Source organism: Lithobates pipiens, unplaced genomic scaffold (assembly GCF_037356315.1).
Source record: "Lithobates pipiens isolate NorthernLeopardFrog02 unplaced genomic scaffold, aLitPip1_a1.2 Scaffold_3, whole genome shotgun sequence".
Taxonomy (NCBI): Eukaryota; Metazoa; Chordata; class Amphibia; order Anura; family Ranidae; genus Lithobates; species Lithobates pipiens.
The window spans coordinates 123,221,137-123,248,028 of record NW_027507790.1 but is presented as its reverse complement, the minus strand read 5'-3'; the positions used below and the strand labels follow the sequence as shown (position 1 = coordinate 123,248,028).

The 26,892-nt window shown below is 41.4% G+C and overlaps 1 protein-coding gene across 2 annotated transcripts in view; it reads left to right on the top strand.

Moving 5' to 3' along the window:
* LVRN (laeverin) overlaps positions 1 to 26,892 on the top strand; it is a 231,051-nt gene that overhangs the window by 129,058 nt on the left and 75,101 nt on the right. For both annotated transcript variants that reach the window (XM_077462242.1, XM_077462241.1), the window contains exons 4-9: positions 290 to 416; positions 756 to 910; positions 8,246 to 8,359; positions 17,190 to 17,333; positions 24,338 to 24,403; positions 24,538 to 24,603. In XM_077462242.1, coding sequence (XP_077318368.1) covers positions 290 to 416; positions 756 to 910; positions 8,246 to 8,359; positions 17,190 to 17,333; positions 24,338 to 24,403; positions 24,538 to 24,603 — 672 coding nt within the window. The remainder of the gene's footprint in view (positions 1 to 289; positions 417 to 755; positions 911 to 8,245; positions 8,360 to 17,189; positions 17,334 to 24,337; positions 24,404 to 24,537; positions 24,604 to 26,892) is intronic.

The window sequence follows — 26,892 nt, the reverse complement described above, 5'->3', positions numbered from 1 at the left end:
CAACATAATATATAATTGCATTAATCTCTGTGAAACATTCAGGGAGCAGATCAGCACCAACTGGAGGGCCTCCTCCCATTGATCCCCAGCAAGCTGACCAACATCCCCCTCCCATTTAGCTAGAATTTGTAAAGGGTATTTTTTCAGAAAATACTACAGTAGCATAATATAGCATTGTGATATAAACCCCTTTGGAGATAGAGGCCTCTTGAGCACATGGGTGTGTGAGACTGAGACCATTCAGAAGATTTTAATGCTCTATTTTTACTTTTTTTTTGCATTGCTTTAGATACGAGTTTGGGCACGGAAGGAAGTAATGCAAAAGGGATATGCAAACTTTGCTTTGGCCATTGCAGGGCCAATGCTTTCATTTATGGAGGATTTTCTGAATGTCTCATACCCACTGCAGAAAACAGGTGAGTGTAGACTATGCTATATGTCATATCACTTTTTCAATTGCTATTGCTGCCAGTTTATTGAAGTTTACTGTAACATCTTTGTTTAGAGACACTAAGGATTTTTTTGCTGGACAACTTTGACACTAATATGTAAGCATTATTAGAGAGTTGTAGGGATAAAGTTAATTCTGTTCCTGGAGCTAACACACTGACCTCGCCCTCACGTCATATTGATACTTGCAAGAATTGGATTTGGGAAATTGGATAATGTAGGCTGGTCTTCCAGCCATGCTGTTCAGGGAAATTGAAGAGACTTAACTTAATGTAAAGATGAACTCTTATCTTCTTTTCTTCTAGATTTTGTAGCAATGCCTGAACTGAGTGTTGGAGCGATGGAAAACTGGGGATTAATTACTTTTCAAGAAAGCTCTTTGATGTATAACCCAGACAAAAAGTTCACCACTTCAAGAGCGTTGACTTCTCTGATTCTTGCTCATGAGATAGGACACCAGGCATGTGGTAAAATGTCCCAAATCTTTTTGATTATGCAGTTAATGAGTCTTAATAGTTACATAGTTACATAGTTACATAGTCTTAATATTGAATGGATGTTGAATGGCAGAAAGTTTTAATAGTAGAATGTTATCAAAAACATTGTGCCCATGAGCTGGTTTGACCTAAAAATCTGTCAGAATGACAATAAATACGCATCAGAAATCTGAAAAATCTATTCTCAAGCCAAACTTTTGATTTAAGAAAAAGAAGCTATAAAAACAATTTCAAGGCTCTACGTTATAAAATATAAATAGCTTTATTAGTATTTTTTATATATACTGTGTGTGTATGTATGTATGTATCTATCTATCTATCTATCTATCTATATATATATATATATATATATATATATATATATACACATATACACACAGTATCTCACAAAGGTGAGTACACCCCTCACATTTTTGTATATATTTTTTTTTCCATTCAAACAGGTAATATTTATTGAACATTAGTGCAAGAGTACAGTCATAAAGGTACATATCAAACATTAAAGAGGTGTTGCATCATAGCCATAACAGTAAAAGAAATACAGTTCTCCAGACCAGTAGTCACCATACATCACAGACAAAGAACAAAGGATCCCAATAGTGACATGTTATTCATCGTAACAGAACATCAAATTCCCTCATCACACGTGGCAACCTCCTGCAACCATTTATCCCAGATTCTATGGTATTTAGCTGGACAACCCCTGTTTTTATACAAACATTTTTTATATGGGAGAGTAGAATTAACTTCCCGCTTCCAGTCCTCAATTCGGGGTGGAAGGGGCCTCATCCACTGTCTAGCTATCACCTTTCGAACAGAAAACAAAGTTTCCTGTAAGAAAGTGCTAGTAATTTTATCCAATACGTCAGGAAATATCCCTAGTAGACAGGGTTTGGGATCGAGGGCCAAAGGTGAACCCATAACATCATGTAGGAATGACACCACCTGCTGCCAGAGTTCCTGCAGCTTGGGGCAAGCCCATATAAGATGGAAAAACGTCCCAGTCTCAAGCAGGGCTGGACTGGGACAGAAATTTGGCCCTGGACTTCATCCAGACCGGCCCACTTACATTTTGAGTGTCCCATTAGCACTCCCTTACATCAGAATGTCCCATCACCAGCCCCCTTACAATAGAGTGTCCCATCAGCACCCCTTACATCAGAGTGTCCCATCACCAGCCCCCTTACATCAGTGTCCCATCAGCAGCCCCCTTACATCAGAGTGTCCCATCACCAGCCCCCTTACATCAGAGTGTCCCATCACCAGCCCCCTTACATCAGAGTGTCCCATTACCAGCCCCCTTACATCAGAGTGTCCCATCAGCAGCCCCCTTACATCAGAGTGTCCCATCACCAGCCCCCTTACATCAGAGTGTCCCATTACCAGCCCCCTTACATCAGAGTGTCCCATTACCAGCCCCCTTACATCAGAGTGTCCCATTACCAGCCCCCTTACATCAGAGTGTCCCATTACCAGCCCCCTTACATCAGAGTGTCCCATCAGCACCCCCTTACATCAGAGAGTCCCATAAACAGCCCCCTTACATCAGAGTGTCCCATCACCAGCCCCCTTACATCAGAGAGTCCCATAAACAGCCCCCTTACATCAGAGTGTCCCATCAGCAGCCCCTTTACATCAGAGTGTCCCATCAGCAGCCCCCTTACATCAGAGAGTCCCATCAGCAGCCCCCTTACATCAGAGAGTCCCATCAGCAGCCCCCTTACATCAGAGTGTCCCATAACCAGCCCCCTTTCATCAGAGTGGCCCACTGAGCCATCGGCCCACCGGGAAACTCCCGGTTGTCCCAATGGCCAGTACATGCCTGGTCTCAAGGGAACACATTGAGCAGAGCGTTGATTGATTCGCATTATATTTAGCAGTCCTAAGTGGGGTGAGGTATGCTTTATGTACTATATAGATCTGAGATAGCCTGTCCTGGAGCCTAGGGGACACCAATTTGCACGTTTCCAGAGCCTCCTCCCATTCCTCGTCTGTCAAAGCACCCACATCGCCCTCCCAGCGGGACTTGAGAGCATACGCTAGTCTCGCCGAGACGGGGGCCGTAAGCATGCCATAGAAGCACGAGATTAGCTTTTTGGGATCATTATCCTTCACTATGGCGACAACAGGATTGGGAGCAGGCCGAGGCAATGACTGCGAAAATTGTGCTCCAAGTGCATGCCGAACCTGTAGGTATTGAAATAACATAGTGTTTGGAACATTAAATTCCTCCTGCAATGCCCGAAACGTTTTAACAACACCCTGGTGAATTAGGTGGTGTAGGTAGTATATTCCCCTCGATACCCATAGCTGTATACCCTGGAGCTTTTGAAGTTCCGGCAAATGTTTGTTATGCCAAAGTGGGGTGTAGTCATTCGGCGATGCCACATTCAGTTTAGTGGATGCCAGATCCCAAATCTTTCTGTAATGAAAGAGCATGGAATGTTTACCGGGCTCCATGGCAGAGTTCCCCGCTCCCGTCAAGATAGCCGCAATCGGGTCATCTGCAATTTGTGCCCAAGTGGGGCATAGAAGAGTTAGAAAACGTTGTTTATCAGTCTTGTCTATGTGAAAAAGTTGAGACAGTTGTGAGGCAACATAGTAAAGATTCAGATCTGGAAGGGCCATGCCCCCCATATCAGTCGGGCTTTTCAAAGCCTGCCAAGCAAGTTTGTGTCTAGTAGTTCCCCACACAAAGGGCCTAAGGAGACTTTCAAGGGATTTAAAGTATTTCAATGGCAAATATACCGGGGCATGCCACAATACATACAATAGTTTAGGTAATAGGACCATTTTAATCAGATTAACTCGTCCCCAAACCCCTAGGGGGAGACGGGACCAGGCCTGAATCTTGGTACGTACCAGGGCAAACAATGGTTCTACATTCAACACAATGTAATCAGCTGGGTTCCTAGAGACATAGACCCCCAAATATTTAATAGTGCCAACTCGCTGAAGAGGCAGACTGGCCTGGGACTCCGACTGTGGAAAACTGTCAATAGGTAAAATTTGGGATTTATCCCAGTTTATGCGGAGACCGGAAAAGCTACCGAACCATTCTATCATGCGGAGGGCCTTTGCAAGGGAAGGGCCAGAGTCCGCTAGATATAGCAACGTATCATCAGCGTATAGACTGATTTTCTCGATAAGTCGACCCATCGCCAGTCCCCTGATCTCAGGGTCGGCCCGAATCGCCACCGCTAAAGGTTCAGCCGCCAAGGCATATAGTAGCGGGGACAGTGGGCACCCCTGTCTGGTACCCCTACCGAGGCCAAACGCCCGGGAAGGCCATCCATTTGCCACCACCTTAGCCGTTGGGTGATGGTACAACAGTCTCACCCACCGAATAAAGTTCGGGCCGAAGCCGTACCCTGCTAAACACTTCCATAGATACTCCCATTCTACTGAGTCAAATGCTTTGGCCATGTCAAGTGACACAACCACGCGCTCACCCATCTCCTCATGGGTTGCCTGAAGGTTTATATATAGCCTACGCAGATTGAACGACGTATTCCGCCCCGGCATAAACCCCGCCTGGTCAGCCTGAATCAGACTGAGAATCACTACGTTCAATCTGGTAGCAAGTATTTTGGCCAGAATCTTAACATCTACCTGTAATAGGGATATTGGGCGGTAGGATTCCGGGAAACCCCGGATCTTTTCCAGGTTTGGGAATCAAAACTATCGTTGCCTCCCTCATAGACGGAGGCAAGGTTAGCGTGTCAAAAAGATTCCTATAAAGGTCGAGAAGCCTAGGCACCAGCATGTCTTGGTAACGGGAATAAAATTCAATGGGAAGACCATCTGACCCTGGTGACTTGGATTTTGCAAATCCCGCAATAGCTTCTACTATTTCATCATTTTTGTATATATTTTAATTTATCTTTTCATGTGACAACACTGATGCATACAACAGCTTGTATAAGTGTTAATTTGCTGTCCCCTCAAAACAACTCAACAAACAGCCATTAATGTCTAAATCTCTAGCAACAAAAGTGAGTACACCCCTAAGTGAAAATGTCCAAATTGGGCCCAAAGTGTCAATATTTTGTGTGGCCACCATTATTTTCCAGCACTGCCTTAACCCTCTTGGGCATAGAGTTCACCAGAGCTTCACAGGTTTTCACATGGAGTCACTCATCCATGATGAAATCACACAGTTGGTGCATGTTCGAGGCCTGCACTCCTCCACCTTCAGTTTGAGGATTCCCCACAGATGTTGAATAAGGTTTAGGTCTGGAGACATGCTTGGCCAGTCCCTTACCTTTAGCCTCAGCTTCTTTAGCAAGGCAGTGGTCATCTTGGAGGTGTGATCACCTCCCTTCGGAGACTGCGGCCCAGTCTCCGAAGGGAGGTGATCATGCTCTGCTTCATTATGTCACAGAACATGTTAGCATTCTTCGTTCCCTCAATGAACTGTATCTCCCCCAGACCCTCCCACTACCATGCTTGACTGTAGGCAAGACACACTTGAAATGGAATCGGCTGTCGCATCGTGGGTACGGGGTTTTAGCTTCAATTGAATGCCAGTCTTAAGGCCCGTACACACAATATGAAAATCGGAAGTAAAATTTTGTCTGACGAACAATCTGCCGATTTTCGGATCGTTAGTATGGTGCTTTCGAAAAGCGGATTCCAGTTTTTCGTCAGACAAAAGCTGGATGTGCAGACTATAAAATGTTTTCGTACGTGAACTCAACGTCTGATTTTCGTTTAATTAGTATCGTTTTTGTACGAAAGAAATCTTAAGAGCAAGACTACGTATGCTCATAAACGAAAGAACAAAAAACTATTCAACACAATACGTCACTTCTGAAGTTGCATTCTGTCGTACGAGAATTTTCGTATGGTGTGTAACCTCTTCACTTTCGACATGAGACTAGCCTGCAACAAAAAACAGACGAACGGTCATCTGAAAATCTGATCGTGTATACGAGGCTTAAGCTTACACAGACATGAGAATTTTCTTCTTGTGTGACAGTGCTCGGCCAATCAATATGCACTAGAACTGTCACATGATTAGAATACTTGACTTAAATGTTCTCATATATTTTCAATTAACATCCTTGATTGTGTAAACTTTTTGTTCAGTTAAATGATGGGATATGTAAAATAATGTGGGCTTTTGTTAGATTATTCTTATTTGATATTATTAAATATTTAAAGAGTAGAACCCATTTAAGAGCATTTAAGAGCAAGGTAACAAAAGAAAATGGAATTATCCGTATGGGCACACAAACCTTTTCTTTCATGGTGCCTGTGAGCACACCTTATTACTGACTTATTATTACATATATTTTACTATACTAGGTCTAGTGTAGTGGTGGAATTGCTGTTTAGCAAATCAGTAAGTCTTGCTAGAGACTGATTCTGGGCTGAAGAAATTAACCTTGAATAAGTTACAGTCAGTTAGCCAGACCTCCCTATCCAGATTCTCCTACTATACACTGTAAAATTATTATATTGCACAGAGTGGCCTCGATCCTCTTCTGGGGTCCCCGGTGGCAGTCTTGGCTCCTCCTCTTCTTTTTAGGACAACCATAGCCTTGCTATGGGTAGAAACGTTGTCTGCACGCTCTGACCTGTGTGTGCCTATGGAGCCATGCTCCATAGATTTACACAGTGGGACTTAGGCCTGCCTTGCACTTCCTCTTCACTGCATTTGATTGAAAGTAGCAAGAGCCAATGGCTCCTTCTGTTTTCTGAATGCTGTGTAAAGAGGAAGTAAGGGGAGAATAGATGCAGCCCTGCACAACGCTGATCTCTTCTCCCCTCTCTTACTCTTCACACAGGGGAAGGGGGGCACAGGGAAATTGAAAAATGTTTTTTACCTTAATGCAAACAATGCATTAAGGTGAAAAATGTTTTTAGGTTTAGTAACACTTTAAAGTACAGCTGCTATTTTCTTTTGACTAGGTTTTATTGAAAAGTAAGATGTGATCCAGATACATTAGTTGTAAAACAATATCCATGCAAGGTACAGAAGAAAAAGGATACAAAAATGAATGTAATGAAAAATACATCCATTACATGGATACATAAAATGAGCATCATATCACAGAACCACAGTACAGAAGGAACCAACCAACCAGTTATTACTCAACAGAAGAAGGAAATCAAAATGAAAAACAAAAAAAAATTATAATAAAAACGATTAAGCATACATTGCCTATAGTTTCCCCATTTATACAATAAAGAAATAAAGTTAAAATAGATTGTGCTGTGTGGTTTTGTGCATTTAATAAAGTGATATTGATTACAGAGATATAACTAGAACCTTCAGCGTTCTGGTGCAAGAAACCATAAAGGGCCCCTCCAGAGTGGCGGAAGGCCAGGGCCCGGATGCAAATATGACCTTTGTGACTCTGGTAGTTCCACCACTGGTAGTCAGTAGTTTTTTTTAAACTATTTTAATTTATTTTATTCATTAATTTATTTTTACAATAATATATTTTTATTATTCTTCACAATTTTTAGGAGCCTCATGGGGGGGGGGGGGGGGGCTTTGGTAATTTTTCAGGGGTCTAAACAAACCTCAGATGTTTCAACTTTGAGACAGAGAAAGGAGATTTAGGACACAGCCCTCAATCTCCTTCTCTGCAACTTCAGCTTCACAGAATAAATAGCCAGGTATAGCTCTGTACAGAGCTTCCCATTTATTCACAAATTAAACACAGATTACTATGCTTTGGTTATGAATGGACTGAGTCAGTGATCAGTACAGATCACTGACTCTATTCATGAAGAAAAGGCCCCTTCACTGCTCTCCATCCTGAAAGCATCCCCTGCAGCAGCCGGTGGGAGAGGGGAGGGGAGAACTAATTGGCTGAACGAGGAAGATAGAGGGGATCATTTACTCTACAATCCACCCTGCTGTTGCCCCTATCCAAGGGTACATAGGGCTGCATGACCCCCTAGGAGCATGGGGCTGTGTCACAATTGCGACCCTGTAAACATGCCCGTGGATCAAGGGCATAACCAGTCATCTTTTGGCTCAAGAATTAAGTAGGCTGCACTTCACAAGAATCAAGAAGAGCTCTTGCAAATTTTAGCAGACAGCTACAATATTAGAACATTTTCCATTATGCTTCCAATTTTGGTGGTTCTGCCCAGTAAACTAATAGGCACAGTGAAACCCCTTATGAAGGTCAAGAAATGTTACCACTGAAATCTTTGATAGTATTTGTTAGAATGCTTTTTTGGTGCTTTGACCTTTTAGGCAATAAATTCACTTATATTCTGATGGCAGTACATGATCATACAAGCCATTGTCATCTCTTGTTTTATTTCTAATCTAGTGGTTTGGAAACCTTGTCACCATGAAGTGGTGGAACGATATATGGCTTAATGAAGGGTTTGCTTCTTACATGGAATATGCAGGGGCTAGCCTTGCTGACCCCAACCTGAGACTGGTAGGTATGATTTTTTACTCAATTGAATTGCTTGTTCTAAATACAAACGGGATTTTTAACCCAGATAGTTTTTAAAGGATGCATTTTGAAGGAGTGGGGGGCAGATATCCAATAAGCACAAATACATTTTTATAATTGATGCAGTTACACCTTTGTATGTAGTTACCTAATGTTCCTGACGGGGTCTCATTGTTGTTTGATAGCTATACAAGAGGGTCTTACTCCACCACCTACTTTCTTCAAAATGTATGATAAATTCATAAATGCATAATTCAGTCATAATGGGCAGGACAATACAGTGGACATGAAAGTCATAGCAGATGCGAAAATCAGGTGGTGTTGGGCATTCAGGTGTAGAGATCTCATTGTGGGATTCTTTGCAAATAGAAGGAACTGGTGTAGTGACAATTTTTACCTTCCCCCAAATGTAGCTTTTTTTGTAAACATAATTACTACATGATATGATATGACGCATGGCGATGTTAGTTACTAAGTATTCCAGCGTACATCTGAAAGAATATGTTACCCCAGAATTTTATATTCCTGATATGTGCCTGTTCAATCATGTTCTTGTGTTAAGCAGTATCCTGTTCTCTTTGCATTGCTTCCCTAATGTGAAATATCTGATGATCCCCCTACTGTCTTATTCCAAACTGAGCACGCTAGGCACAAGGGCACATTCATCCTAGTGTGGGCAGTTGTCTGGCTGTGCTAAGAGCACAGCCTGCCTTTACTCCAGTAGCCAATATCAATTATTGTAGGGCTAATGATAGGACGTTTGTTTAATGGTTAGATCACCAGGTTAACCAGCAAAAAAGCCTAAAGAAAGAAAATGAATGCAGCCACCACATTTAAAGGACTGTTAACACCTTCCCGACCTGCTGCCACAGTTACACTGCAGCAGGTTAGCTCCCATGCACGAACCATCATAGCTGTAAGTCGGCTCTTTAAGACACTGTAGCAGGCACGCGCACGCCCGCAGCGTGTCCCTGGAGCAGATGCGTGTGCCCGTCGGACGCGATGACCGCCGGGCACCCGCGATCGCTCGTGACAGAACGAGAACCTGGATCTGTGTTTGTAAACACACAAATCCCGGTTCCGTCGGGAGAGGAGACAGATCGTGTGGTCCTACGAAGTAGGAACAACGATCTCTCTACTCCTCTTGTCAGCCACATTCCCCCCACAGTTAGAACACACATTTGGAACACATTTAATCCCTTGATCGCCCCCTAGTGTTAACCCCATTCCCTGCCAGTGACATTTATACAGTGATCAGTGGCTATTTATAGCACTATAGCACGCTATAACTTTTGCGCAAACCAATCAATATATACTTATTGTGATTTTTTTTTTTTTTACCAAAAATATGTAGAAAAATATATATCGGCCTAAACTGATGAAGAAATGTTTTTGTTTTGTTTTTTGGGTGGGGGAGGGGATATTTATTATAGCAAAAAGTACAAAATATTGAGTTTTTTTCAAAATTGTCGCTCTTTTTTTGTTTATAGCGCAAAAAATAAAAGCCGCAGAGGTGATCAAATACCACCAAAAGAAAGTTCTATTTGTTGGGTACAACATCCTACGTCCGTGCAATTGTCAGTTAAAGTGATGCAGTGCCATATCACAAAAAATGGCCTGGTCATTAGGGGGAAAATCTTCCAGGGCTGAAGTGGTTAAGCTGCAATATATTACATTTTTGTTTTTGGGTTTCATACCGCTTTATTGATATACAGAGCTGCATTAATCTGTGGCTTTTATATATGCCCAGTTTTCTACTTTAATTTAGATCCATTACTAGCCATTAAATGTAAACACTTGGTATATTCAATGATACCAACAAAAATGTTCTGCCTTGTTAAATGTGTTGAGAGCAAAGAGGGCCCCATTAAAGTGGAATTAAACTCACACATTTTTTTTTTTAATGGGCTCCCAGGAGGTTTACGCCCTAATGTGCTAGTATGCGCCGCACATGTCACTGCTCCAAAAGTTTCCATCGTCTCCCATTCTTCCTTCCAGGTTTGCTCTGTTCAGCCACGAAGATGTCACTCTTTCGCATGCGTATGGGAGTCACTTCATTGCTTCACAGAGCGATGCCTTAAATGTGTGGTGAGCTACGCATGCATGGCTCAGTGTACATTACCGTGTGGTGATCTACGCATGCATGGCTCAGTGTACATTACCGCTGACAAGCAGGGAAAAGCGCTAATAACAGAAGAAACCACTAGGGACACTTCTGTTATAAAAACCTCGCCTGCCATAAGATTCTACAATTTCAATATTAATTCTGTTTAAGTTTTACAAATGTGGAATTGATGGTTGAATTCTTCTTTAATGACAACTAAAATTCCTGACTGATGATCATTTATGACTTTTTGTCTGAGACAGAATTAAAGATTTCTTTGGAACTGCTTTTAACACTAGAGATATTAGTATATGTGTTAGTATGCTTCTTTTGTGTTTAATTTTTGTATTTGAAAAAACGAACAAAGAATCTAGTTGAAAAGATGTTGATCCATTAGCTGAAGGAACCGATGGTCCATTCCCCTGCAGTGTAGATTGTGAGCTCTTCCTTAGCATAATAAAGGTCTGTGTGACGAACAGACATTTAAAACATCATCTTTCATTTAAATTATATAGATAAACGTGGTGAATTGAAAAAAAATATTCAAGCCCTGAAAACTGGTTAAAAGGGGTCACAGCATATGTCAAGTGTATCTTTAGGGTTGGTATATAAATGGAAGCAATTTCAGGCACATTTTCCCAGTGTAAAACTTTTGCTATGCTGCATTTATGGACAATTATGGAGGTTCACTGTTTAACATAGCAGGGTGTAGTTTTTTCTAGATTGTTGAACAAGGCATCCACCTCAAAATGGAAATGAATGAAGGGTAGGTGAGCACTTGGGTCTAATTATCCCTTACACATAGCACAGAAGCTTGCTGTGCCATTTCCTGCTAGAATATTTCTCTCTGTGTAAACAACTTTCGTATTTAGGCCAAAAATGCATCAGATTTACCAAAACCATGTAGTGCAGGGGCCTGCCCGATTGCATACAAATTGAAACTCCTAAGGTTTGACCTCATATTATATGGTTTTGGTAAATCTAAAGGAAAAAATCATCAGAAAATCTATCTAAAATGTATGGGGCTTTACACTGTTTATAGCTTTATAGGCATGTGGAAATAAATATACTTGTTCAATATTCTTAAAAATGTACAATAATATGTGTAGCACCCTTCTAGGCAGATGCTATTAGAGAGTATAATTTTTGGGCATTTCTGCCTACCAGAAAGGCTGTCAGGTAACTTTAGATGCTCTCTGCCTACCATGGAGCAGGATCCATTGATAGGGACTGGTCATGGTGTTCAGGTGCTGCTCATGTTGTCTGAATGTTTCATACTGGCCTAATAGGAGGGCATATAGGAGGAAACATAACAAATGAGAGCACAGGCATAGTTACAGCCCTGGCCATAGGCAAAGGAAAGTGTCTCAGTGCATGCAGGGTGACTGCATATATACCAAGGGCACATGTGCTTGGGGTCTTCGGCTGGAGAGTGGGGTCCCCGAAGGGAGGGGTCGGCTGCCCCTCCTCTGTAGAAGCTGCTATGCAGTGTTAGGTGCCTGACCTGAGGGCCTGTATCTGAGAATAGTTGCAACCCAGATGTCCTGCAGAGCTGACCGGAAGGGAGACATTCTAGGAAGGAGCTGCTTCGGTCTACAGTGGGTACAGAACTGTGTCATGGGGCCTGTCCTGTGAGGGCTATCCCTTCAGCTAGTGGAGTCAGAGGATGGGTGTTGGCAAGAAAGGGGATGCTAGTGAGTGTCCTGAAGTTAAACAGTTTCATCGAGTCTGCTACCAGAGCAAGCAAAGGACTTATTCTTCCCATACAAGTGTTGAATGGAATAACAGAAAGTCTGTTACCACGTTTAACCTGTGAGGCCGAGAGAGAGATGTCCTCAATTTGTATTAGTTCCAGTTGGAGTATCCCACTATTCCCTTCTCCTATCCAAGTTCTAACAATAAATACCAAATAAAAAACAAATTGGAATGATTATTGGAAATGAGTGACTGAGGGAACGGGCGGTTGTGTGAAAACTCTTAGGAACTATCTGAAAGATAAGAAGGGGTAAAGCCCAGGGAAGTCTGCATACAGCAATCTCTACAGGGTAGTGCTACATATGTAAAAGAAGAGGTGTAGATTTATTGTAGGAAACAGGACTGCATTTGCCACAATGGTGTTACTGCTAGCAGGGTAAGGTGGGACAGCACCAATCTTCAACATTTACAAGCCAAGACCATTTTTTCCTTGTTTTGTTTATCTCTTCTAGCCACTTCTGAGCATTTGTGGCTTATATAGGCAAGTTATGTGCAGAAGGAGTGGTGTCAGAAGACTCAATATAGATCAAGATCTTTTTTGTTTGTTCATACCTCCAAACTTTGGAACTTGAAAAAGAGGAACCCCGTGGGCTGCAGAAGACATCTGAAAATGTGCATGGCTAAATTGTGCTGCAACTTGGAAGTGTCTTAAAGGAGTATAGTTAAATACAGTATACTGTGAACAGTCTTTAGTCCTTATACCCACAAAATAGCCACTGAGAGATGGAACCCAATACTTTTCAACTATAACTGTGATATCACTTTTGGGTGGACTAGCCCTTATAGGGATAATAACAGAGGGGTATTGTTGAGGTAAATTTCAAATGAACATATGGGTAATTAAAGAGGCTAAAAGCAAAGATCTTAGTATTAAAGAAAGCAGAATGAAAATAATTAAACACATGAGGAAAAAAATGCATATAATCTTAAGGCATAATATCATCATACATGTTTATACAAGACAGTATAATTTTCAAAAATAATCTTTCAATGAACTTTAAAGAAAATCTATAGTAGAACTTTCATGTAGGTAAAAATCAATTGATCAAGAATTTGTAGTGTGTCCCATACAGGGCTTAGTTAAATAGTTAGTAGAGCTGCATTATTAATCATTAAAAAATTACAATTTCGATTCAACCCCCCTCACGTTCTTAATCCAGCATTTCCACAATTCTATGCTCAGATCTGTCAAATTTAAAAAAAAGCCAGTAAAGTTTAGCACAGCATTGCTTAGCGCTGAGAGATAAAGAGAAACATTGTATCATTTGGATCTTTTTGATCAAAGGGATGGACACTACCTGCCTGGAGTTGGCATGTTCTCCCTGTGCCTGCGGGGGTTTCGTCTGGGTACTCTGGTTTTCTCCCACACTCCAAAGACATGCTGGAAGGTTAATTGGATCCTGTCTAAATTGGCCCTAGTATGTATAAATGTGAGTTAGGGACCTTATATTGTAAGTTCCTTGAGGGTAGGGACTAATGTAACTGTACATTGTATATGTAAGTGCTGTATAAATTGACTGCTCTATATAAGTACCCGAAATAAATTAAAAATAAACTTTGGTCTGTAAATTAGGTCAGTTTAACCACTTAAAGACTAAACATTTTTCTGACACTTGTTGCTTACAAATTAAAATCAGTATTTTTTGCTAAAATATTACTTAGAACCCCCACACATCATATATATATTTTTGGCAGAGACCCTAAAGAATAAAATGGCAGTCAATGCAATATTTTATGTCACACTGTATTTGGGCAGCGGTCTTTCAATAGCAATTTTTGGGGGAAACATACACTTCAATTAATTAAAAAAGAAACTAAACAGTAAAGTTAGCTAATTTTTTTTGTATGTAGCACTAACCCCCAAAGGAGCTGCTGGTTATTTTTGGGCTTACCGTTACCTTCTGTTCTCCTTTTGGCACGTCTAGGGGATGTCTCGTGGTAGATGACCCAGTAACTTGAGACTGACAATAGATCCACTTGAATGGATTTTATTTGCAAAACTCAAACCATTGAACAGTCTTTCAACTTGGGATCAGAGGGTTGGAAAGGAGGTTCAGGTACTCTTATGTCAAAGTCCAAAAAGAACTTGCTTGCTTTGACTGCATCCAGAGAATAGCCATTCACAGCTGGATGAATACTCAGGTTGGACAGTACCTCTCTCACAAGGCCTAGCAGCCAACAAGGTGCTTACTAAGGAACAAAGTCTTTGTCACAGACGTTGTTGTAGAACACGTAGGGAAACTAAGCTGAAGAACACTTGTAGGATACCTATGTATCTTTCTTTCAGCCTGCTTGGCGATATCCACAAGACCGGATTCTCTCGGTTGCTTCAGCCCTTCCAGGCTCTTGTTAAGAAAACCAACTCGTATGTGGTGTTCTTCTAAAGAGTCCTCCCCTGGAATGCTCAAAGTACTCTGGGTCTCTCTCGAACCGGAGACGGCACCCAACCACCTCAGAATCCTCCTTTAGTTTCCTTGCCTTGGCCTAGCCAGCCCCGAGACATTAAAGTCAGGTGGATCTGCACCCCAGGCCATAGCCTTCCTGGGGGCTGGTCAGGAGGACCAGGACCATGTAATCAGCACTTCATACTGGACCAGAATCCTGAACCACGTGACATCCGCATCTTAAATACCCTCTCCCAGAGGGCACAGCGAGAGGGCCACTCCCACTGGCCTGGCTCCGAAAGAGAGTAACTTAAGTGCCTGACTAGACCCTAGTTCCATGCCTGCCACAAGAGACAGTGCCCCCTGTGGCCTGGCTGAACATTTCACAGTCCAGTCAGACTGATGCAGAGGTCCAATTTAGACAAATAAACCCCAAACCAAACTGCAGTTTAGGTAAAGTTTAACTTTGAAAAACGCATAGCACGGGTTTTTCAGGAGCCGCCACTGCATGTATAATGTGAATGATGTTACGCAGAGAATCCTCAGAGAATCGATATCTTTATTCTAAGTAAAAATTCTGTGATTCTCATTTTAGCCAGAATTGTGCAGCTATAATAGTTAGGTTGAATAAAGACCGGTCCATCATTAGAAAACACATTAAGTAATAAAAAATATGCATAAACAGTGTCTTGTACACATAGTTGATCCATTGGAAAAAAAATTAAAAATGATGAAGCATGATCCAATTCACTCCAACAGGAAAAAAAATCCTTCCTGATCCCATAAGGCAATTAGATATTAGCTGGATCAAAAATCTCTGGTGTCATTACTTTTACATTTAGGAAAGCACCTAGCTTTTTTTATCACAATCACCCGAGCTGGCTTGACCTAGTCCCTGAGGAAGACTTTCTGATGGAGTCAATTGCACATTTTCACAGCTCTTGGAAAAAGCCTTTCCATATATTGCGGTTAAACCTCTTTTTCTCCTAATGCAGTGAGTGACCCCTTGATCTTTGCCAGTGGCGGCCCATAATGCAGTGCACAGGGGCGGTGCCCCCTCAGTCTACATGCAGGGCACTGGACGCATGGATTCCAGTAAGGTTTCTTTTTTTTTTTCAAAAAAGGGTGGGCTCCTCGCCCAGGGGAAGCGCTGCCTGCGACCTAGATAGGATAGGTGCAGGGCTAGTGACTGACCAGGTGGGGGGGGGGGGCTGTGGGTGCATTGTTTGCTGCCCCCCCTCCAAAAAAAATATACCAGCTGCCACTGGTTTTTGTTATGTCCTTCAAGTGACATTAGATACTTACGGACTGCCCAGTATCCTCTTCTTCAGCGGGCGGTGCGCTTTCAGATAAAAGTGGTCTCTGTGGTGGATGCATTCTCTTACACGTGTATGTCCTCACGTGTAGGAGAATGACCATAAAACTTGACTTGACTTTAGCAAGTCGGGTGGAAAGAAGGCACCCATTTGTGTGCACTCCCATCATGTCCTTTGCCAAGTTGTTTGCACCCATAGACAGACCAAGCGTGTATTTGTACGCTATTGCCCCCGCTCCCTCCTCACAGAGGTTTGACTGATGGAAGCAGGAGCATATTGCTCTGTTGTGGTGAATTTCTCCTGAAAGCAGGAAGCACAGGGAGCAGTGCTGGAGAGGTGACACAGGACCAGGCTTTCTGCTCTAAATCATCAAAAAATGCTGCCTACTAACTTTGCATGAGGCAGCATTTCCTGTACCACTGGAGATAAGGACCTAGAGCCTATTACGATTTAACAGAAGATTGTCTTTCATCTGGGGTGAGGTATGTATTATGAATAATAGAGAGTGTTTGCCAGGGTTGTATTAGGGAAAACATAAAAGTTGCTTTCAAAGCTTGTGCTTGTAATCTCTAAAGTGTTTATGCTGACTTGAAGGTTGGGTTTCCCTATTTCCAAGTCTAGTGAATGCACTGTGTTTTAGAGGAAGTCGTGAGTTCTAGAAGAAAAAAACAAAACCAACCCTGGATAAACCGGGCAGCGTAAACTACATTTGTAAATAGTGGTCTAGGAGAAGCACAAGTGAAATCTGTCCCTGTCTTTAGCATACATTTAGGCCCCTTCCATACTGGGGCGGTGGGTGCTATTTTTAGCAGCGCTTTATCTTCAATTTTGCGCCGCTATTTGGCCGCTAGTGGGGTGCTTTTACCCCATGTTATAGCCAAGAAAGGGTTAAAACCACTGCAAAGCGCAATTCATTTCAATGGGCAGGAGTGGTTTAGGAGCAGTATATACACCCTTCTTCACCGCTCCAAAGATGCTGTTTGCAGGAGTTTTTTTAACGTCCTTCAAGTGCACCGCTCCAGTGTGAAAGCACTCGGGCTTTCACACTGGAAAGACAGGAGCGGCGCTTTACAGGCACTATGCAGGGGCTATTTTTAGTGCTGTAGCGCTTGTAAAGTGTGAAAGGGGTCTTACAGTATTTCCAGACACAACATAAACACAATATTTTCCATACTTTACATTTGTTTCGAAATTATGTAAATAATGTCAGTATGTTTCTTAAAAAAAATAAGTTGCTGGATTTATATTTGCAGAATGAATTTTTTATGGTACACAACCTGATAAATATTTTTGATAGAGATGCTCGAGCAACTGCCAGAGCTGTATCAGTGAAAGAAGACGACATTGGTCATGTGGATGATATAATGCTATTATTTGATGAATTCACATATGACAAGGTAAGAGATGTATAAATTAAAATAAAATTCTCACGCTTAGTATATAATGTACAATAACAATAGCACACTAGAACAACTCAATACCGAATGAAAAAAATGATGTGTGCTATCACATTAAATAAGATTCAGATAAGGTAAGAGATGTCAAACTATTCCAATTAGAGCTGTAACTAACAGCAGCAGGCCCCTAATGCAAAGTCGAATCTCTTCATATCTCATACCAGAGTCTTGGGTATGTCAGCGTCTGACAATAGGTAGAACATCTGTAGCATAGGCCTTCAAAATCAGGTGTTTTTAACCTCTTTACAATTACAGACCCTCAAAGGATTTCCCAATGTGCCCCCATAACTATTTGTCAGACTGTCAAAATCATCAACATCACCAGTCCTATTAGGTCCCAGTATGACTTCAATAGTTTGGTTTTACTTTATATATTGTAAGGGGGACAGACTCAACTGGTATTGACAGTGCAAAACAGCAACACACAGGAATTGCCCAAGCATTTAAACACAGTTCAGTGCAGGAGGGATTTTCACAGCAAGTCCATAGCATAAAAGCAACAGCAAGTCCATAGCATAAAAGCAACAGCAAGTCCATAGCATAAAACAAACAAACCATCTGCATGTCTGAGCCACTAACTGAACTCAGGTCCTTTCCTGACTAACAATGTGCTGCTAATGAGTTCACAAAATTAGTTTAGAGCCTAGCTAGAATTTTTGATTTACTGTAGTTAAAGTTTTAAATACTTTCTTATATCTTGGAGTTGTAAATCAGAGTAGTTCAAAAAGGTGCTAGCTTATCCACCCAGTGCTTCTCAGAATGCATCTCACATTCCCCAACTGTCTCATTAGAAGTAGACTTCAACATCATCCTTCAGGATAACTTCTTCACACTGTGCTACCAAAGTCTGGAAGTCAGCTTATGCCCCATCACCTGCCATTCAAATGTCTCCTGTATCTGCTGCTATAGTGACAGGTTCACTTGCTGCTGCCCTTTAAAGAAAGCCTGGTGAGCTTCAGTCAGGTGTCACATTTTCTGGGTGATTATGGAGTTCATCGCTTTACAAGTTTCTTCAGAATTTTGTTCAATAACAGTTGTCTGTCTCTTTAGGGCACTGCCCTCCTTGCCCAGCAAGCTGTAAAGGGAACTGGCTTAGGACTGCCATAGATGGAGCAAATTTCTTTCCTGCATCGACGAGTTGCAGGAAAAACAAATGCTTGATGCCCCCATCAACACTTACTGTTGAAGAGCCATTGTGTTGTCCAGTTATTCTTGCTAGTGTCTATAACACCTACCCTGTTTCCCCTAAAATAAGACCTAGCCTGATTGTCGGTGTTGGCTGCAATATAAGCCCTACCACCCAAATAAGCCCTAACCTGTTTCCTCAAAAATAAGCCCTACCCTGAAAAGAAGACCTAGAAGGACTTTAACTAGGGCTTATTTGGGGGGTAGGGCTTTTATTGCAGCTATCACCGACAATCACACTAGGTCTTATTTTAGGGGAAACAGGGTACTAGCAATAATCGCATAAAAAATTTGACAGGCTGGTTGTACCCAAGTTAATCAATCAATCAACTTGGGTGCATTCAGCCTGCCCATACATGGTCAGGCTCAGACAGTTCCTGCTGAACTGGCCTAGTTCCAAGCGTTTATGTCCAGCTTTAGCTATCTGTCAACCCTTTCACTGGAAAGCAGGCTAACACAGCAGAGATATAAAGAGAACATTGAGCATCAGTCAGCTGACATATATAAAGGTCTGTGGACAGCTTAAACTAATTAGTGAGGTCTGGCTAGCAGGTAAGACGTGAATTTAGGAATGGAGGCCTAATCCCATCCAAAGCTCTACAAAATCTCCAGACCCCAGAACCCAGACCAGAATCTCAGATCTGAGAAAACAAAAAGTTTGTTTTCTTCATTTCACACATAGACACTGGAGCTCCTCACTAAGGATGAAAATCCTAGGTGAAACATATACAGCATCCACTATCAGCCAGCGTCTTAGGCCGCGTACACACGGGCGGACTGTCTGTCCAACTTAGTCCGCTGAAACACATTTCAGCGGACAGTCCGCTCGTGTGTGGGCTTCAGCGGACCTTTTCAGCGGACTGTCTGGCGGACTAAGTCTTTCGGAATTTCCGTAATATTGTCCGTCCAACTTTGGTTTCAGCGGACAGTCCGCTCGTGAGTAGGCAAGTTGGACGAACTAAGTATGGCGCATGCTCAGAAAGGATTTACACGGCCGAAGGTTGCATTGCAGTGTATTGGACGTCGTATTTCTAGTCCCGTCGTACGTGCTGTACACGTCATCGCGCAAGCTTTCAACGGACTGTCTGTTCATCGTGTGTGGTCAAGTCCGTTCATGCAAAAGTAGGACGGACTGTCTGTCGGATCGTCTGACGGACTTAGTTGGCCAGACAGTCCGCCCATGTGTACGCGGCTTTACAATACAAATAGCTAGGAACCGAACAGCTGAAAAAAATAATAAGGTTTTTATGATATATATATATATATATATATATATATATATATATATATATATAATTTTATGATATATTTTTATAATTCACAAACCTAGCTACAATTGTTTAGATTTTTGCTGTTGCTTTTGTACAATGAAAAGATGGAATTAAATCAATTTCTACACTTTGATTAGGGGTTCAATAATGCAGAGAATCCTGTTTCACAGAGATGAGTAGTGATAAAGGGAACCAAAATATGTAATGCCTGCAAGTTAATGCTTTCTGAGCCCTATCATTGAGCCTGTGTTGATCTGTGCAGATTATTATTATTATTATACAGGATGTATATAGCGTCAACAGTTTGCACAGCACTTTACAACATGAGGGCAGACAGCATACTTACAATACAAATCAATACAGGAGGGACTAGAGGGCCCAGCTCGTTAGAGCTTACAATCTAGAATCAATACAACTAAACACAGCTTAACATAGATGGTGTGAACAAACCATTAGCCTTGACCAGATGTTGGCCCTGCACAGTTCTGTAAGATTTCCTTCAGCTTTTGAATAAAAACACGATTTCATGGAATCAATTTTCAGTTCCATCACTGGAGCCTGTAAATAAATACCCAACATTATGTGCCATTTGTAACACCTATCTAATATAATCACCTTTTCACAGAACATTTTCTAATTTTAATGCTCCTAACCTGGCTTAGAATGTTGTCAAAATGTGTAAAAAAAAAGGTTATTTGATATGATGTAAGAATTAGACATGTGCATTCGTTTTCGTCCGAATGCATTTTCGTCCGAATTTCAGCTATTTTCGTTTTCGTTTTGACAAACGATAACGAAAGCACAAAATCCGAAAAACGAAAGATCCAACATAAATAAATGCTTTATTTTCGTTTTCATTGTTACAACAGTTCGATATAGAATAGGAGATTCGACATGACTCTGACAACAATCTGTGTCTATAGAACCTGTGGTCGAATGTGCCTAACCTTACCTCTATTAGTCCAAGATTATATAGAGAAAATATTCGACAGAGAAAAAAGATTTGACATCCGAGCACGCAACCTGGCAGGCCGCAACATTGGGAGGATGCTTTGGGGGTCTGTGACCCCTCAAAGCACCTTGTCCCCATGTGGATGAGGACAAGGGCCTCATCTCCACAACCCTGGTGTAACGGAAACCTGCCTGTCTTACATCAGAGGGGGGCGGGGTCATCCATACGTCACGGGGAACCCCGGGTTTCCCCTTGCGTCAGAGGGGGGCGGGGTCAGGTGACGGGTGGCCCCGCCCACCATGTATAAGAAACGTCAAGCCGCCGGAATGTCTGTAGTGTCTCCTCCACGGAGACAGAAGAAGGACGGAGGATTCGCTGCGTTGGATGACATGAGACATCGCTGGAGAGATGACCGTCCGTCGCTGGATAGCAAGAGTGGATTACCGCCGCTGGAATCTTTTTTTTTATTTTTTTATTTTTAATAAAGGAATTTTTCAAAAGTGTGTTTGTTTTATTTAACCATTTTTTACACTTTCTTTGTGAAATGGTAGGGGTACTTTTGTACCCCCTTACCATTTCAAACAGGGGGGGGCCGGGATCTGGGGGTCCCCTTGTTAAAGGGGGCTTCCAGATTCTGATAAGCCCCCCGCCCGCAGACCTCCACAACCACCGGCCAGGGTTGTGGAGATGAGGCCCTTGTCCTCATCAACATGGGGACAAGGTGCTTTGAGGGGTCACAGACCCCCAAAGCATCCTCCCAATGTTGAGGGCATGTGGCCTGGTACGGTTCAGGAGGGAGGGGGGGCCGCTCTCTCGCCCCCCCTCTTTTCCTGCGGCCTGCCAGGTTGCGTGCTCGGATAAAGGGTCTGGTATGGATTTTTAGGGGGAACCCCACGTCAATTTTTTTTTAAATTTGACGCGGGGTTCCCCTTAATATCCATACCAGACCTGAAGGGTCTGGTTATGGATATTTAGGGGGAACCCCACGTCAAATTTTTTCTTAAATTTGAGGCAGGGTTCCCCTTAATATCCATACCAGACCTGAAGGGCCTGGTAATTGAATTTGGGGGACCCCCACGCTTTTTTTTTAATTTATTTATTTATTTTTTTATCAATGACTTTCAATGAGTGTTCTCTGTATTACGGGAGCCGACAATTCATAATAGCTGCGAGTGATTTTAAAGGACTTTTTTTCCTGCATAAATGACACTTTGTGCAGGGACTGTTCTAAGCACGGGAAACATGAGCCCCTTCACAGGCATACTATAGACAACCCCCCCCCTACGAAATTTAAAGGAATATTACACTTTTATTGTTTCACTTTAATCATTATTAAAATCTCTGCTCCCGAAAAAACGGCCGTTTTTAAAACTTTTTTTTGCATTGATACATGTCCCCTGGGGCAGGACCCGGGTCCCCAAACACTTTTTAGGACAGTAACTTGCATATTAGCCTTTAAAATTAGCACTTTAGATTTTGAACGTTGGAGTCCCATAGACTTTAATAGGGTTCTAAAGTATGCTATATATACTAGCTCCGTCAAATCTTCTTTATACATTCGACAGACACTATAAACCTTCAAAGACAGATTCGACCGTAATTCATGTGGATTTTCGGACGAATGCAATTTTTGAACGAAAAACGAAATAAATAAAAACGAATTTCGGGAGTAACTAAATAAATTAAGTTTTCGGACGAAAACGAAATTCCGAAACGAAATATTTTACTCTGCACATGTCTAGTAAGAATTGTGAAGTCAACAACTAAATATACAGGGAAAAACTGTCTTGCCGTAGCCATTTGCCACTCTTAGCCCTTGTACACACGGACGGAGATTCCGACTGAATGTTTCCTATCGGACCATTTTGTCGGATATTTCGACTGTGTGTGGTCTGCATCGGACTGTTTCCGTCGGAATATCCGACGGACCAAGTTTTCCAACTTGCCAGTAAAATTTTCAGACAAAATGCTCCTATCGGACATACTCCGATCATGTGTAGCCTACTCCGATGGACAAAGTGCCATGCATGTTCAGATCAAATTCCTAGACCAAAGCTATTGGCTACTAGCCTGAACGTAGTCCCGTCGTAACGAAATAACGTCATCACGTTATGTACAATCGGATTTTCCGACAACTTAGTCCGACCGTGTGTATGCAACATCACTTCCGGACCTCTTCCGGAATTAATCCATAGGAATTACTCTGACGGATTTGGTTGTCGGAATCTCCGACCGTGTGTACAAGGGCTTAGTTTGTTCTGAGTGACCAGATCAGCAACATTTGCCTGAAAATACTTAAAATGCCTATTTACTGTCATTGGATAGTTTTGATACATTTCTACAGTAATTCCAGAAATGTAGTTGTTAGAAACAACATAACAATTAAAACACCAGGTGAACAATTTCTGCAGCCTGTTCAATTTGAAGTGATTTAAATTCTTATTGCCAATTTGCCAGTTCCTACTGACACTTCTGCACCGTCTGATTGTACTTGAAGTATTAGCTGTCACATTCAAGATGAGGTCACAGAATGTGAATGTTTAAATGAGCACTGACTCTTGCTTTCCTCAAAAATATCTGTTGCTGGTCTTGGGGATGCGTATCCATACAGCACTCAGACAGACATTAAAGCTGTGGAAAATGCCTATCACTGGCTCTGATTTAATACGTCCACCAAAAAGTGGTGTTTAGTGATACAAGAAATCTAAAGGGTTGCAACAGCCCTTGATTTCTCACACCAGCAAGCTCTCCCTGCTCTAACTCTTGTCTAAAAGCCTTGGGTGTTGTTCCCTACTTTTGTTCCAGCTGTGAGCGGGATTTCCCATTGTTTAAAATATATAACAAATTCAATAGGTTGAATGGAAATTCCTTATAATGGCCAAAACAGATGTCCAGACCCAGGTATTCCAGAACTGATATCACACTAATAAAATGCACAAGAAAAATAAGATGACAGCATGTACTTGGATTATAGGTTTTGGATTGACTAATTCTTTAAACCAGGGGTCTCCAAACTTTCTAAACAAAAGGCCGGTTTACTGTCCTTCAGACTGTCCTTCCTCACAGATTATGGCCACTAGGATTAGAAAAGGCCCTGACATTAGTGGGAATAAACAGTGCCCCATCTTTGGTGTCAGTGGTAGGAATAGCATCCCATTATTGATGTCCATGGGAGGTATTGTGCCCCATTGTTGGTGTCATTGAGAGGAATTGTGCCCCATCCTTGGTGTCATTGAGCCCTATTGTTGGTATCATTGTTGGAATTGTGCCCCATTTTTGGTGTCATTGGGAGGAATTGTGCCCCTTCATTTGTGTCAGTGGGGGGGGGAATTATGTCATATTGTTGCTATTAGGGGATGAAAATAGTGCTCTTAGGGCTGAATAACAGCAAGCACAGGCAACAGTTTGGAGACCACTGCTTTAAACTATCTAATATAAATAAATCCATCTTTGTTAACTAAGTTATTAGTCAAATGTTTTACACTGAATGCTATTGAAAACATTAGCACATACTTAAAGTGTCCACTTTGCTGCAGGCATCTGCTTTGCTCCGAATGGCTTCCACCTTCCTGACAGAGAAACTCTTCATCAAAGGGATCAGCGTGAGTTTAGAAAATCATATTTGGAATTTTTGAACTTTTCGCAATATAAGACTAGACAAACACAGCTGATTCATTGATACAACATGGATCTCTCTCCTCAAGAAGTAATGCACCTTCCATTTGTCTCATCACAGTCATACTTGAAGAAATTTTCATTCTCAAATGCTGACCAGGATGATCTGTGGGATCATATGCAAATGGTATTTTTTCTATTTTTTTCCATCTATGTGACAAAAAATAATTTACTGATTTCTATTAGCCTTATAACTTTCCATATGTTGTATTGTGAATTGCATTCATAAACCTGCTTTTAAATACAACATCTAGTTGTGTTGCTGATTTGGGAGAACTTCCCCACACATATACATACAAATACAAGGACTTTAACAAAGAACAACTACAGGACTTTTACAGGTACCAAGTCGTAACAACATTATATAAAAATGTTATTAATGTCATTAGAAATGTTGAAGATAAAACACATGTTAGATGCTGTCCCTCATACATATGAGTTTCATCTATATCAGTTCACCCCAGATGCCCCAATACAGATAATTAACTATATTTTGATTAAATACATCATTCCATTGTTCAATTCGAGTATCAGGATAAAATATTCAACATATTTCTCAGATCAGCTTCCACTTCTTCAGGAATATTGGGGGGAAAATCATATACATTTATTTAAAATAACTTAAAATCTGAATAAAATCCTAAACTGTCATATATACATGCATATGACACATTAAGTATCAATTTAGTTATAAAAATTTGACTTAGCCAAAATGACCATTTCTGTAATTGAATAAGACTTTAACATACCTCCCAGTGTTGAATGGATAATAAAAACTCCTCAAATCTATGATAACCACTAATCCACCACGATAATGTGCAATAAAATGAAAACTACTATACTTTTGCAAGTACAGTTGCTCCTGAGCTTAGTAAATGACATGAAGCTCTGCTGACTTTCATCATCCAGTCACGTGCATGCAGAAATGCTGTTTTCTTTTTTTATTTGCCTTGCATTTAATTGGGTGGTCTTTATAAAGTGAAGCTTTACCTCATATATCAAGCTGTGGAGCAACTATATTTATAAAGTGCATAGTTTATTTGCGTTTAGTAAATCAACTCCCATTTACAGCCCATTCATTGGCCAGGGCCCCTCTTGCTTCTGGAACTCATCCTGCCAAAATACTTGGCGAATGACATCACAATATAAATATACGCCCTGACACACAGACATAAAATGTTGTGATGTCATATCCAGTTCCAGAAACCGAAATATAGTTAATTATCTGTATGGTGGTATCTGGGGTGAACAGATGCATATAAACAGCATCTAACATGTTTTTTTTTCAATATTTCTAATGACATGAATGACAAAAATACACAATTTTATATAATGCTGCTATGACTTGTTATCTTTAAAGACATGTACTTTTTCTTTGTTAGGGTCCTTTATATATGCCATTGTTAATTTGTGTTTGAAGTGCCAAACTCCAGGAACATTATTTCTTACCTTGCTTCATAAATGAGTCAAAGATTTTGAACAAGTGTACAGAAAGGAGCTCTGACTTTCTAGGTTGCATATTTGTTCATGGTGGTCAGTGGCTTACTAAATACTAACGCAGGCATAAGAACCTTGATGTTAGATTGATGGAGCCAAAAATGTCAGTCTTAGCAAATGTTATAGCAATATTGCACAATACATGTACATTTTGGTTGGTTGCTTTGATCTACTCCATGAACAATGAAAAAAGTTAAGTATGTTCTGATGTTTTCTTTTTCCCCAAAACTAAATGTGGTTGTAAAGTCAGTTATGCCAATTCCTGCCAGCCCCTACAGTGTGTGTTTTTCTTTTAAATTCTGCAGCTAAATACCTTTTTCAAATCGCCGATGTGCAGTCAAGTGGGCGTCCGCCACTCTTCTTTCTCGATCTAAGGATTACAGTGGGGAGGGTCTGAGATTCCCCTCTGACACCAGCCAGGCGGTCCCTTGACTGTACATCAGCAATGTGAAAAAAAGTATCTAGCTGCAAAATTTAACCACTTGCCAACTGGGCCATTTCTGACATTCCTCTCTTACATGCAAAAATCTGTGTTGTTTTTTTTTTACTAGAAAATGAATTAGAACCCCCAAACATTATATATATATATATATATATATATATATATATATATATATTTATGGTCGAAGCCCTATGTCCGATACGTATCTGAGCAATACAAGTCTATGATAAGATACCCTATATGAAATGGACCTGAAAGTGTGCCCTGGTCTAATGGACGGTATACCAAAATAAGGGGGCATACCCAGTGATTAGAAATAAATGAGTTTAAAGAGAAATGTTTTGAGAAATGCCTTAAAAAAGGGGATGGGAGGGTGGGTATTGCGCACAGGAAACCGACAAAGACCACAGGCGAGTGGGCTGGTTAAATACCCCCCGGGCTCCTCCCATAAATTCAGGCCACCATACTGGCCTTCTT